This window comes from Melanotaenia boesemani, chromosome 3 (genome assembly GCF_017639745.1).
Source record: "Melanotaenia boesemani isolate fMelBoe1 chromosome 3, fMelBoe1.pri, whole genome shotgun sequence".
In the NCBI taxonomy this organism is placed as follows: Eukaryota; Metazoa; Chordata; class Actinopteri; order Atheriniformes; family Melanotaeniidae; genus Melanotaenia; species Melanotaenia boesemani.
This window is the reverse complement of record NC_055684.1, coordinates 34785744-34798614: the sequence shown is the minus strand read 5'-3', so window position 1 is coordinate 34798614 and position 12871 is coordinate 34785744. Positions and strand designations below refer to the sequence as shown.

The window sequence follows — 12871 nt, the reverse complement described above, 5'->3', positions numbered from 1 at the left end:
GTGCTCCCGTCCCTCTACTCACCACGGAGAGCAACCAATGAGCGGCCACCGCAGCATCCTGACCACGCCCCCTCAAACCAGCAAAAGAAAAAAAGAAAGAAAAAAATTATATATACACATGTTGATGCTCTGGTTTAACAAGCAACAGAATACCAACTAGTCCCACAAGATATTGTGGGATGAGGGTTCCAAGGTAATAAAATCCTCAAATTACATTTTAGTATAATATAGAAATAGTGATTGTGGTCTTCAGCAAACTTGCAGCATGTTGATTTGGAAAAGATTAGGCTGCTTTGCTGATAATTTAAGTCTGACTGTAAGGAGAGACCTCCAACTGTGAACTTGTGCATTCTTGACCTCATGGAGTAAATTGAATCTGGTCTCCACCACAAATGTGTTGCTGACAAAAGAACAGAACCAAGTCGTTGTAACAATTTATTCAGGAATGCACAAAATATAGCAGTTAACATAGAATCTGAGCAGATTTAATTCTTAATTTTTACAAATGGTGAATCATGTCTGAGCACTCTTGTTATTTAAGTATAAAATACTCATGTCATAAAATAAAGGATTTGCTTTGAAAAGCAGCTTTAACGCCAACGTTACAGCACTACAACAGGACAGAATCACATCATATATTGATATTTGGCATCTGATTGTGCAGAAGTAACCAATGATTTCATTTTTAAAAAGAACAGAAAAACTATCCTGTACATATTATCAACCAATGCTGCATGTCTAACAGATGAGATATATTATTTTTACATGATTACATAATGCAAACCCATTATAATAATTCAGAATGTTTGATCATACAAAAAATATACTGTGTACACCACACTTTGGCAACAGAGTTTGCAACTGAATGAATGGAGAAAATACATTGTTTTCCTTAATAACACCAGCAACATCTGCAATCACAGAAAAAACGTGAATACAAACCAAGAGTATTTATGTACAAGTGATTTTCCCACACTCAAATGTAGAGTTATAGAAAAAGAAACCTGGCACATGGTTTGGCATTACAGCATAATAACAATAAAGTTATAATTACTTGAAATGTTACGCATTACCATCAAAGTATCATTAAATGAAGAAGCTATTACACAGCTGAATGTAAGATGTGCTTTTGATCTTCATATTCTGGATTTATGGGTCATAGTGGACATTTTGTGTAAACTCTGTTGGGATACATTTATTTGTCATTTTGTGAAATAAATCAAAGGCTCCCCAAATTTGAACTAATTAATCCTAACCCTTCTGCAGAGGGCATCATTAGCAAAGTGGTAAATGTGCCGTGGTAAGAAATGTCTGACATTATCTTATCTGTACACATGCAGTATAACATGGTGAGGGAAATGCTTTGTCATTCTGAATGCACACATATTTGAAAGAAAAGGCACAGCACTTAAAAACTGGTAAATATCTTAAGCTTAAGGCAACCCCTTTCTGCAAATATTAAGCTGAAGACTAATAAATGCTTCAAATCATTTACTTCAAAACAATAGAAATAAACCTCATGATGAGTTTGTGCTTTTTCGATTACAACAGCATCATTAAGAAAATGAACAAATGCTGTCCTGATATCATGTTTCAGTCTGAAAAGAAAAAACTGAGCAAGTGCAAGAACAGCTAATTTTAGTCATGTTGAAACAAAAAGCAGAGTACAGGATTAGCATCACATGTAGCTGCAATAAAAAAAAAAATCTGGAGTTGGAGCTGAAAGCGGGAAATCAAGTGCCACAGAGTTTAAATAAAGGCCTCTTATTCAGTTCCCAGTTTGGCAATCAGTTCATCACAGATCTTTGTGAGCTCCTCGATTTCCTGATTCTGTGAGAAATGGAGGAGAAAAAAAGAGAGAGAATGAATGACAAACCCAAACAGGAACTCAAACATGGTCAACTATGATTGTTTGCTGTCCTCATCTTTTCTTTTTTTTTAATTTTGGTTGCCAATGGATTTCTACAGCTTTTAAAAATTTCAACCAGATTCTGGTTTTAATACACGAAACAGCGCCCTCTTGTGTTGAGATGTACACTAGCGCTGGCAGATGTGCAATTATGCAACTGCAGCTGAGCCTGAACATATGATGGATGCAAAGTACCAAAAGCTTACAGTTTTAAACCAAAAATGAAAATTAAATAAAAATAATTATTCAATTTAACTATTTAATCACTAGAACTGATGGCAATATTATTCTACAAAAGAAAAGAATAAAGGTAAAGCTGTTGAAATGACACTGAAACAAAAAAACAAACTAAATTTAGCTTACCAATAAAAATACACATTTTTTATGTAAGAAATCCTACATACAACAGCTCATTTACCAGCAATGCAGATGCTTAAATGGGCCTTGTTTAGCATCTCTTCTCAGACTCAAAGAAAAAACCATAGACTACCTGCTGAGGGATTCAACTTTTTTTTAGCATACCTCACTTTAAACTCAAAAATAGTTGCAACTTTTTTTTTTACCTTTTGAAGAACTGCTCTTTCGAGTGACTCCACCTTCATCTGCTCCTTTCTCAGGCTTGCATTAAGCGCCACACTTTCAGCGTTGGCCTTGGTGCGCACCTGGGCTATGTCCTCGTTAGCCCTGGTGGAGAGGGAGTTGAGAAAACAAGGCTCAGGAAAGCAAATGATTTTTCAAGTTTCAAAATCCATTCATTGATGGAATCACAGAATCATAGTTTGCAGAAAGTGAGTCTTACTTATCCAGTTTCTCCTCAGCGTGGATTTTGAGGGTTTGATATCGCTGCTCCTCCTGTTTGATGCGCATCAAATAGTCTTGTGCGCACTTTTTCAGCACCTCCTCATTCTGACATACATAAATAAAGCATGTTTAGTGGTGTGCCTATTACATGAAAATGCACATCATGTCACCAGATTTATACTGACCTTCTTGAAGCCCTCCAAGACTCCCTTCATGTTCTCATACCTCCTGAAGAGATCAGCGAAGGAGCGCTCCACTGAGTTGAGGTCAGCCAGGGCCTGATCCCGCTCTAAAGTCAACTGCCTGACCGACTTATTACAGGAGAGGCTCTTCTGCTGCTGCTCATCCTCTACAAGCAAAATAAGTCACAGTGTGAGAGACTGATGGAAAACAAAGCTGTCCAAAGCAGCCTTAAGATGTGTGTGGGTAAATCCTGAATCAGTCATCTACAAGTCACAATTCCTGAACAGATGTTGTCTCAAACAGACAGAGAAGGCTTTATGATAGCGTGTCATTCCATTTAAAATCACTGTGGTTTAAAATGAGCCAGGAGCTGAAAAATAAATCAAACTTGAGCATGAAACTTTCAGATGTTTTTTCAATAGCTACTTGTGACTTCTCCAGTTTTAAGTGGATGCAGCAGAGCAGTAGACTGAAATATACAAACAGCAGGGTTTTTATGGCTACAGAGAGTAATGTGTTTGACTTACTGAACTCAGAAACCTGAACTTAGTATGATTGATCATGAGTTTTTACTTCCTGAACCCAGAGTGCAGACAAAAGGTCGCAAAAACAAGTAAGAGGTGAAGGTAGTAGCAGCAGAGGCCTGGCAGGATATCACAACATTTTAACACGTCACTGACTACAAAACCCAATCAAATAATGATAATAAGTACTTTAAATTTGAGAAAATAAACCTCTCTTCCTGCTTTGAGTGTCTTTCAGGAACAATTACAGTTCTAAAAAAAAGAAAAGGAACAAAAGAACTTTGTGGCTTCAAATACTTCACAGATGCCATCATATTTATGTAATAGGTCCTTAAACTTAAAACACTCTGGAAGTGTCTCAGTCATAAAATACACACCCATTATGTAAAGTGACACATTCACAAACCAGGAGAGTCTGTTTAAAAACAAAAGCATGTGGAAGAAACCACCACCAGGTGGTAGCATCTTACCGATCATCTGTGCAACAGTTTTCTCATATTCTGCAACTATTTTCCTGTCAAACAGAAAACAGTTCATAGTCATTTTTATTTTTCAGATCATTCATATTTTAAACATGTGTACATCCGATAGAAACACAAGTTTCATACCTCATCTCCATAACTTCTGTTCTGCTCTGCTCATATTGCCTCTTCCACTCGTTGACTTCAATCTCTTTTGTTATAATCTGTTGGGCATAAAATCAAATGTTAAAACCAGCTGTGTTCACATTCAAACGACAACCCTGTTAAAGTTTGACTTCATGCACTCTATCTGCCTGTTTATGCAGTAGTAACATACCTCCTCCCTGATTAGGGTCAGCACTCCAGCTTTGTCCATCTCACTCATGGGGGTGCCGTCTTGGGACAGAGCTGCTGTATCAGGGGCCTCACTGCCGCACATCTTTGCTATTTGGTTCATGGATATCTCACTCTGTAGAAAACAACAAACACAACTATGTGATGAAACATAAATGCCCCTTATCTTTACAGTATTTTGCAGGCAAGCTGTGTGGCGAATTAATAAATCTGCTGCTCAATTCAGACAGTTGTGGTCATCACAGGACGTCTTTGTTGGGGTAAAAAAAAACAAAAAAAACCCGATGTGCTTGGAAGACATACACAATTTGTTATGTCTGAAAGTTCAAGTGCTGTTCTTTTAGAAAAACAGAAGTAATGAAGGGACATTAAGCTGAGTTTTTTATGTGGATCCTTTAGTGCACTTACAATGTCATCTTTCAGACTGAAGGTGTCCTTTTCCTCCAGCTGATCTGCAATCTTGATCTCCGGACCTTTGAGAACATAAAACACATAATTCAATAACAAAACAGCAACGACTATGATAGCACTAATCACGCTAGCACGGTAGCCAGTTTCTCTGCTCTATATTTAAATTTAAATTAACGTCACTTTTAGGAATACAGACTTCATTTGCACACACTTGTCCTGATGCACAGATGTGGGGAATGTTCCCGCCCCCCCCCCCCCCCCCCCCCCCCTCAGCATTTCTTATTTCTAGGTCAGAATTTTGCTGAATACGCTTGCTATATTTTTGTTCTTTAAGAACTTTGATGCAGTGTCTCAAGTATTTTCAGCAATAACTGTAAATAGAAATATGTGACTGCAACACCCCAAGCTTTACACATTCCCAGTTCATCCCATTAATAGAACTGACCACTCAAGTCATAATTAGTTCTTTAACAAAAAGGTGAAGTTGTTTTACAGTCAATCAGTGTTGTTCATCAATTATTTCCAACCATTCTTGAATTTGGGATTTTTTTGAGGGAGTCCTGCATGAAATATGCTTGAAGATGAAATCTATGAAATCCTCTCTAAGTATCACATCTGCCAAAGGTGTCTCTGTTTGAACTTACCATCCACAGCTGGCTGTTTTTTCACAGGTGCTTTATTACACTCAGGTTCTTCTGGCTCCTTCTGATTGTCTGTTGTTTGGCCCATCATGCAAGTGGAGGCCAGTTTCTCCTCATCTGTGGCGTGATGAACTCGCTGAGTGATCTCTGGGGTCTGAGCCACCACCTCATCTTCTTCCTAGATGTATGAGAGCAATCTTAGATTTTAGTTTTTTATTTTTACACAGTTACCTGCAGAAAGAGTCAACATGCATGATGTCAGGAACAAATACAATATGGGATGGTGCAGTAAGATAACACTGAAATTTCTTGACAAATGATGTTAAACTTTCTCATGTTCTCAGTGGCTCTATCTATACTGCATCCTTCTCCAGCAGATGACAGAGGTGACATTGTTGAGGACACATGAGACCAGTAAACTAATATATGACTGCAGAGTGATAAGTCACAGATCTGTCACCACGCAACATTGTACTGCAGAGGTGAAGCACTGCTGGTGCCCCTGCAAGCTTGTGTGTTTGCTGAGGCTAAGAGGTTGGACAGCTGCTAAATAATGTACATTGCAGTGTCACTGCAGTAAAGTGAAGCATTTCAACAACTCCCACAGCCACACATACAAGCAAGTTACCTGATTGCACACATCCAGGACCAAGGACTGGCTTTCATCATATTTCTGTACTTTACAGGTATTCCTGTAAAACAAGAACACAAAAATAAAGATGTAAAATAAGTAGCTGTACTTCCTCTAAAGTTGATACCACAAACTATTTCTATAACCAGAAAGTAAACATTTCCCTATCTTTTTGCGTTGGTAGATATCAAATAGGAGAAATATAAAGAACAAATTCAATAGCCAACAAACAAGTGGATGGCCCTGTAAGCAGAAAAAAAGGTGAGGAAGATGTTCATTTCCCCTTTATGCTTCATCAACAGTCATTTCTAAAACAACACATGCCATGATGAGAATACAATGAGAAGCAAACATGCATGAAAGAAATAAAGCTTCAATAGTAAGAGTACTTACAACAGAAAACAGAGAAACTTGACTTGTTCGGATGTCCTGAGGCCGATAGAGGTAGACGAACAAAAGCAGAGGTTTGAAATTTGCGTTACAGACAGCAGGAGGAAAGATGGATGATGAAAGGGATAAAGCATTGAGGAGTTTGATAAGGGAACAAAAAACCACAAAGAAAGCCAAGAGACAAAGGAGAGGGAGCGAGTGACTATAGGTATCAGCTTGTTAGATATTCAGCAGATAGTTTAAAGTTTGAGCATAAACAGAAGATGCAGACAGACTTAGAACAGCTGAAACTAGTCCAACCACTGCAGCTGTAAGCACATTAACTGCCTATATATAACCTGTTCGGAGTCACATAAATGCTCAGTATGCACCGTTAAGTGTTTGCTGTGTCTTCAAAGTATTGTTTGGTATGTAGCAGATGTAACGGACTGCACGTTCAGCCAAGGGAACAGCAAGCTCAGTGGAGTAAGACTAAAACCTCTAATGATAGAATATAAAATATCTTTTCTGTTTTTTTTTTGTGATAATCTCACAGACTTAAAAATACCAACTCCTGGTGTCAGGAAAGACACTTACGTGACTGTCCTGTCTTTGCTTTTCTTAGGAATCTGTCTCACTTTCTTCTCCCCAGGAGCCTGCCTTGCTTTCTGTTTGCCTCCATCTTTTACTTTTGTTTCAGGCGAAGAGACGCTGCAGGATGAATCCTCTGTGCTCAGGGGCTTTGAGGGTTTAAAAGGGTCAACAGAATCATCTAAATTGTCTGGATCAAAGCTGTAGGAGCCCTTAGGGAGCACAGGCGAGCTGCTTGTCTTGCTGTTACTACCAAATGGATTGAAGTTTGGGTCGTCCCACTGACTGGGGTCAAAATTATACGTTCCACTCTTAGGAATAGGGATATCATCCAGGTTCACTGGTGTGGAAGAGTCTTTTTCTAATTGCTCTAAAACTGGTTCTGATATAGACTCTGGGAGCCGTTCTGCTACTGTTTCCAACACTGTTTGAGAATGTGCCTCTGATGCTGGGGGTTCTGGGTCAGGTTTGCAGGAAGTGTCTGATCCTTTGGGCCTCTGCTTCTTGGCAGCAAGTTTGCTGACTGTCTTTTTTACCCCTAGTTTCTTTGGAGGGGGCTTGCTGACTATTCCATCATCCACACCAAACTCCAGCATTACAGGCTTCGTCTCTGATGATCTATCCATCATTTCAGAGTCTACTTGAGCTGTCGAGCTGGCCTCACAAACAGGCAATGAGCTGCCAAGTGGCTCAAGCCTGGGGAGAGAGCTTGGGCCACATGGTGGGGGAGAGTTCTGGATTTTGGATCCACCACTGGTGAAAGGGTTAAAACTATCATCCAGCTTGTCGAGGTCAAAGTTGTATGCTGCTTTGGGAACAGGAAGTTCTTGTTCCTCAAGCGCATCCTGCGTAGCCTTCAGCTTCAGAGATGGGGGTTTAGACGTGCTGGTTTTAGTCTTTTGAGCAAGCTGTGCATCATTGCGCTCCAAAATCTGAGGATTCTCCTCAGAGGGCTCTAAATTGGAGAAAGCATCAATTTCTCTGCTCTGTATCAAGTCTGGTTCTGGGGAGGAAGCATGATTTGTAACTGGACCCAAATGTGGGATTTGATCTGCAACATGGATGAGGTCTGTGTCTTGGGATGAATCAGAAAACTGAGCTGTGCACTGAGAGACTTCCTTCAGAGAGGACGAATCAGGAGCAGGCACGGAGGTCAAGTCTTGTGGAGGGTGCTCTGCTTGTTCTTCTAGATTCTGGACGTTTATTTGGAGTGGGTCATCCATAGGGACTGCAGGCTCATCCTGGCCCATGTTGTGGCTGAGTAAAATATCCTGATCTCTGACAGAAGCTGTCACTATCAGGTTTTCCTCCCGCTCCAAGTCTGAAAACCAAAAAAGAGAGAAACAATACCACGTTAACTGTAAAAAAACAAAAACTGATGAATTTGTACACACATATACACTCCTGCTGCCACCCGTAATCTCTCCAATCACATCGAAACTCAGATGTTACTGATATCTGATTGGTTCTCAGAGAGCAGGTTAGTCACCAGCCAACTGTGCCAATTGCTGCTGTTGCCATGGTGATGTCTTACTGCTAGTGGTACAAAGTATTGTATTTAAAAACACAAAATAGACATGATGTATCTTGAGTTGTGTGTTGAGGAGCGTAGAGAGCTGCTTTGGTGCAGTAATTAGCTCCAGGGAACATTTTGACATGACAGCATACTTTAGTATGCGTGTCATACTTGTCGTATTGATGTAACATTGTGTTGCCAGGAGACTGGTACTGGCCGACGAGCTTCTTTGCCAGTGTTATTTTTATTCTTGTCAGACTTAAACGTGCTCATAAAAGCATGCCCTCGGTCATATCCTTATGTACAGTTCTTACTATCATAAACATGTTTGTATGCAGGTGTAAGATGTGAAAGGGAGGGCAGATCTCACACAGCTTGCAGTGCATGATGGCAATAAGAAACACAAAGAAACATAATAAACTGTAAACTTAAACAAGTTTACATTTTAAAACTAAGATAAAATAATCAACTATTTAGATCAGAAACACGTATAACCTGCCAATAGGTGCAGCCATTAGCATGATTACAATCACAAGCCTTTGTAGTTCAGACTCCTTCATCAGCTGCTAGAAAAGATGTCAGAAGCTGAAGCAAAATGTTGGTTGCCCTTTATGATGCACATTTTTCAGAAAATGTTGTTGGAACTGTTTTACAGGAAGGATTTATTCCCACCAGAACAGCAACTGCCTCACAAACAACACAGACTCCTAAAAACCTCCTCAAAAAGTGAGCTGACATTGCTTTGTTCAGTCACTCCCCTTGCTGTGACCTCCATCAGCGACCAGTACAAAGCAGAACTAACCAAAGCTTTTGTTGAACCTGTTGAATTCCAGACCAAAGGTCATTCCCACACTCTGCTACAGGCTCCTCCTCTCGCTGATTCAAATGACAGCATCAGAGCATCCAACGTGATCACACCCAAAACCCACAAAAATCCCCACTCAGTGTGCATACCAGTTGCATTCCAAGCATACAAAACATATTTTGTTGGTAGGTAATAAGTAACCATACCTTCAATGAAACACTACCTTTTCTATCACTCTTAGTTGTCCTGCACTTTTGTCAACATCTGTTGTTTTTAAAGGTGCTTATAAATAAAGTTGACTTGACTTGATTATTCTTTTAACTTGCGATAGTCTTCGTAAAATTGGGATACATTTGCAGCTGAAGCTGAAATGCTGTAGGTATGCAGGTACATTCTTGAATCTGTCAGACAGCATGTGTATCCAGTTACTCTAGCATGGTGAATGTGATGCACCATGCACAGTTCAGATGTACTGTCCTGTCCATGTACTCTAATATTTTTAAACTACTCATATCTTGGTGTTATGAATTTAGATTTTTGCTAACAATATATCTGAGGAACTTAAGAGATGGTTTTATTACAGCAATAGTCAAGCAATAGGTCTGAGTATATTTGTTGAAACATCAAAATACATTTGTTTCCATGGCAACCTGAAAAGGGGATAGTGCTTATCTGCTGCATAATTCAACACACAGCTCCTCTGATTTGTTGTGAGCCTTGAGCCACCCTGAAGAGGCACAATATTTACATCTTGGACGGCCTCTCAACTGCCTCTCCTCGTCTCTCCTTCTCCACCCATCTGCTGTTTCTCAGCAGTGGCCTCACCTGTTTTGTCTGCATCAGTATTGTTGTTCTCCAGTTCTCCCGGGATGGTTGGAGGGGTGTGGACGGGTGTTGCTGCTTCAGGAGTTCCAAAATGACCCTCTGAGTCAGAACTGCGGTAAATTCGAAACATGGGAAAGGACAGAAAAATCATTACATAACAGAGGAGTGGTGATCGCCAGAGGTGGTGGAAACGAGGTCAGTCCTGCACTGAAAATGCTAGTTTTTTTTGCACAAAACTGTGTTTAAAGCTTTACAGTTACCCACAACCCAACCTACCACAGGATATAGCCACAGGAGCTCTAAATAAATCTCAACAAATGTCAATTTTCAGAATTTTCTGATTAATAAATCTACCTGCATCAAGCACATGTCCCATCTCCCAAGTTCCCCATATATAGTGTATATTGTTTGCAAAAATCTTAATTCATAATACCAAGATAAAAGTAGTTTAGAAAATATTACAGTATTTCTCTCTGAAATATAATCAAGTAGAAATACTGAAAAGAATTCAATCACTAAAGACTCGAGCAAGGAAAATGTGCCCTGTTTAGAAGATTGATGACATTTATAAATAATTGCATTCTGATTTAATTTACATTTTAGATCATGTCTCAATTTTTTTTTTAAATTCAGGTTATGGAAAACTTTTGATGTGCAAAAGAGTAAATCAGGGCTATGAACACCAATAAACATAAACAGAACTACACTAGAATATATTTGAATCCAGTAAAAAAAGGCACTTTTTGACAGTGTTGCACACCCATTGACTCAGTGGCTATTGAAGCTTTATACAGCTTTATTACAAATACACCCCAACCACAGTGTTGTTTCTTGTATAAGGTGATATATGTCTGGGGGTCCTACTGTGAAAAAAAATCCAGTATTCAAAAATTTAAAAAATAAAATGAAAAAATAAATAAAAATACATTTTGATATATTTTTTAAAAGCCATTAGTGGTAGTACTACTGACCTATGTGTTACTGTAAAAATTTAAAGTTATATAATTTTGAAGGATGAAGGATAACTACAACCAAGCCATAAACTTTCTTTATTAATAGTATTTGTGAAAAGAGAAATAGATTTCCCAGTTTAAACCACTGCTACACTAAATCCATCTCTATTACTTTCACCTTTGTTATTGTAAGGTGCCTATCTGAAGTTTGCAAGAGAGAGTAAACGCAGATAAACAAGAACATATAGAGAATGAGGAAGTGCATGCACGGCAGTCGACGGTTTCCTGTTACACTCTATGAACGATATAATGTAAAACACAAAACATTGAAATACAAGCTTTACAGAATGTATGCAATTCATTAATGTGTATAAAGGACCCTTCACAATGCTGATCTTTGATTTTAACCCTACAGCACAGCTTCATTAAAATTGATCTCTTTGATTTAATCCCTTCAGGAAGCCATGCCACAGTTTAAGTTGATATAATGATGAGAGTATAACTTCATACTCAAGGGAACTGATACAGTATCAGGGCAGGTGTGGAAGGGTGGAAGTCAAAAAGTCATTGTGTTTGTATCTAAGTGGAACAGAGGCCCAGATAACGCGGTTATCAAAGCTGACACGAGGAGCAGAGACTGTGAGTTCCTGATGACCTCAGCATGTGTCATATTTGTGCGTTAACAGTAATTATTTAACTGAAGTCTGCCTCAGTGCAGTTTTTAGAAATGAGGATGTGCTGGTGAGGCAAAGAAAAAACATTCAGGGACATCAGAAATATGTCAGTGCTACACAACAACACATGGTGTAAAAATTGAAACGTGATGCAGATAAGCGACAGATTTGTCCCTCTCCTACATCTATTTTATTTATCTTCAGAAGTAGAAGATTCCTCAATCTAAAATGTATAAAAATAAAAAAAGCCCCCTCCTCCAGTCCAGACAGTGTGAATCACCCTGCCTGTAGTCTCAGGGCTTCTGCACAACACTTGCCTGCAGCCTTGAGATCTCTCCTCCTCCTCTTCCTCTTCTGCCCTTCCAAATTGCTCCCTTTCTCTGCTGGCTTCCTGCCCCTCTTCATCCTCATCTCCCTCTCCCCCTCGGACCGCCGTCCATGTCCATTTGGCCCAAGACACAGGTGACAGCCAAGACATCTTTTCTTATTCCACAAGGTCTTCCAGCCAAAGACAGGTTTCTAGCTCTTGACTGCTCCTTTGCCAGAGTCTTCCTCAGATTTCCACCCTGCCAACAGCTCTCACATCTTTCCACAAGGCTTCTGTCTTCACATGAGTTCCCTGCATCCCATGAAAGGAAAAGACATCTCTTTTCCACGGTCCAATCCGTGAATCATTAATCTCAAAATTACTAGAGTTGCTTTCACTATCTTCTCTTTTCTTTTCTTTTTTTTTCCACTCACGCTGTGCCTCCCTCTGACTCTGGCAGAATACCTCAGCTCTGATCAGCTGGTTTCTCAAATGCTCTGCTCACTCTCTCCTCCTCTGAAACCCCCTCCACCTCAGAACAGCTCACTCACACAACATGCAGTCGGGGGAGGCAGGGAACCCGAAGCTCTTAAAATGAATGCAGTTTCTCTTTGCTCTGCTAACTGACTTCCCCTGTGGTTGCAGAATGGTATGTCCCTGTCAGGCTGCTCTTCCACTCAGACGCAGAAAGGAGTGAGCCACAAAACAAACAGAGAGGAGGAGGAGGTAGAGGAGGAGCTGAACTGTTGGGGCTACACATTTTATAGTCCAGAGAGGGGTTAGGAATGTGGGGTTGGATCTTAAAGACTTATTCAACCCCCTCCTGAGGCGTCCCAACAGTTAACTGTTTCTCTCATCCAGCAGAAGGCAGGTATGTGTAACAAGGGGAACCAGTTCTGTTGAATAGCCTCAGGAG

The 12871-nt window shown here is 39.8% G+C and overlaps 1 protein-coding gene across 3 annotated transcripts in view; it reads right to left on the bottom strand.

The window, feature by feature from the left end:
* Positions 1–422: 422 nt before the first annotated feature.
* tacc1 (transforming, acidic coiled-coil containing protein 1) overlaps positions 423–12871 on the bottom strand; it is a 28420-nt gene continuing 15971 nt past the window's right edge. The window contains exons 1-14 of one of the 3 annotated variants that reach the window (XM_041980179.1): positions 11966–12468; positions 10022–10131; positions 6882–8196; positions 6309–6344; positions 5913–5976; positions 5288–5462; positions 4641–4705; positions 4216–4347; positions 4026–4102; positions 3888–3931; positions 2896–3059; positions 2709–2815; positions 2473–2593; positions 423–1830 (exon numbers count right to left, since the gene is read on the bottom strand). In XM_041980179.1, the coding sequence (XP_041836113.1) occupies positions 1765–1830; positions 2473–2593; positions 2709–2815; positions 2896–3059; positions 3888–3931; positions 4026–4102; positions 4216–4347; positions 4641–4705; positions 5288–5462; positions 5913–5976; positions 6309–6344; positions 6882–8196; positions 10022–10131; positions 11966–12126 (2637 nt within the window). In that variant the 5' untranslated portion in view covers positions 12127–12468 and the 3' untranslated portion in view covers positions 423–1764. Of the gene's footprint in view, positions 1831–2472; positions 2594–2708; positions 2816–2895; positions 3060–3887; positions 3932–4025; positions 4103–4215; positions 4348–4640; positions 4706–5287; positions 5463–5912; positions 5977–6308; positions 6345–6881; positions 8197–10021; positions 10132–11965; positions 12469–12871 lie in introns of those variants that run through there. The other 2 variants (XM_041980181.1, XM_041980180.1) reach the window with 2 other exon arrangements.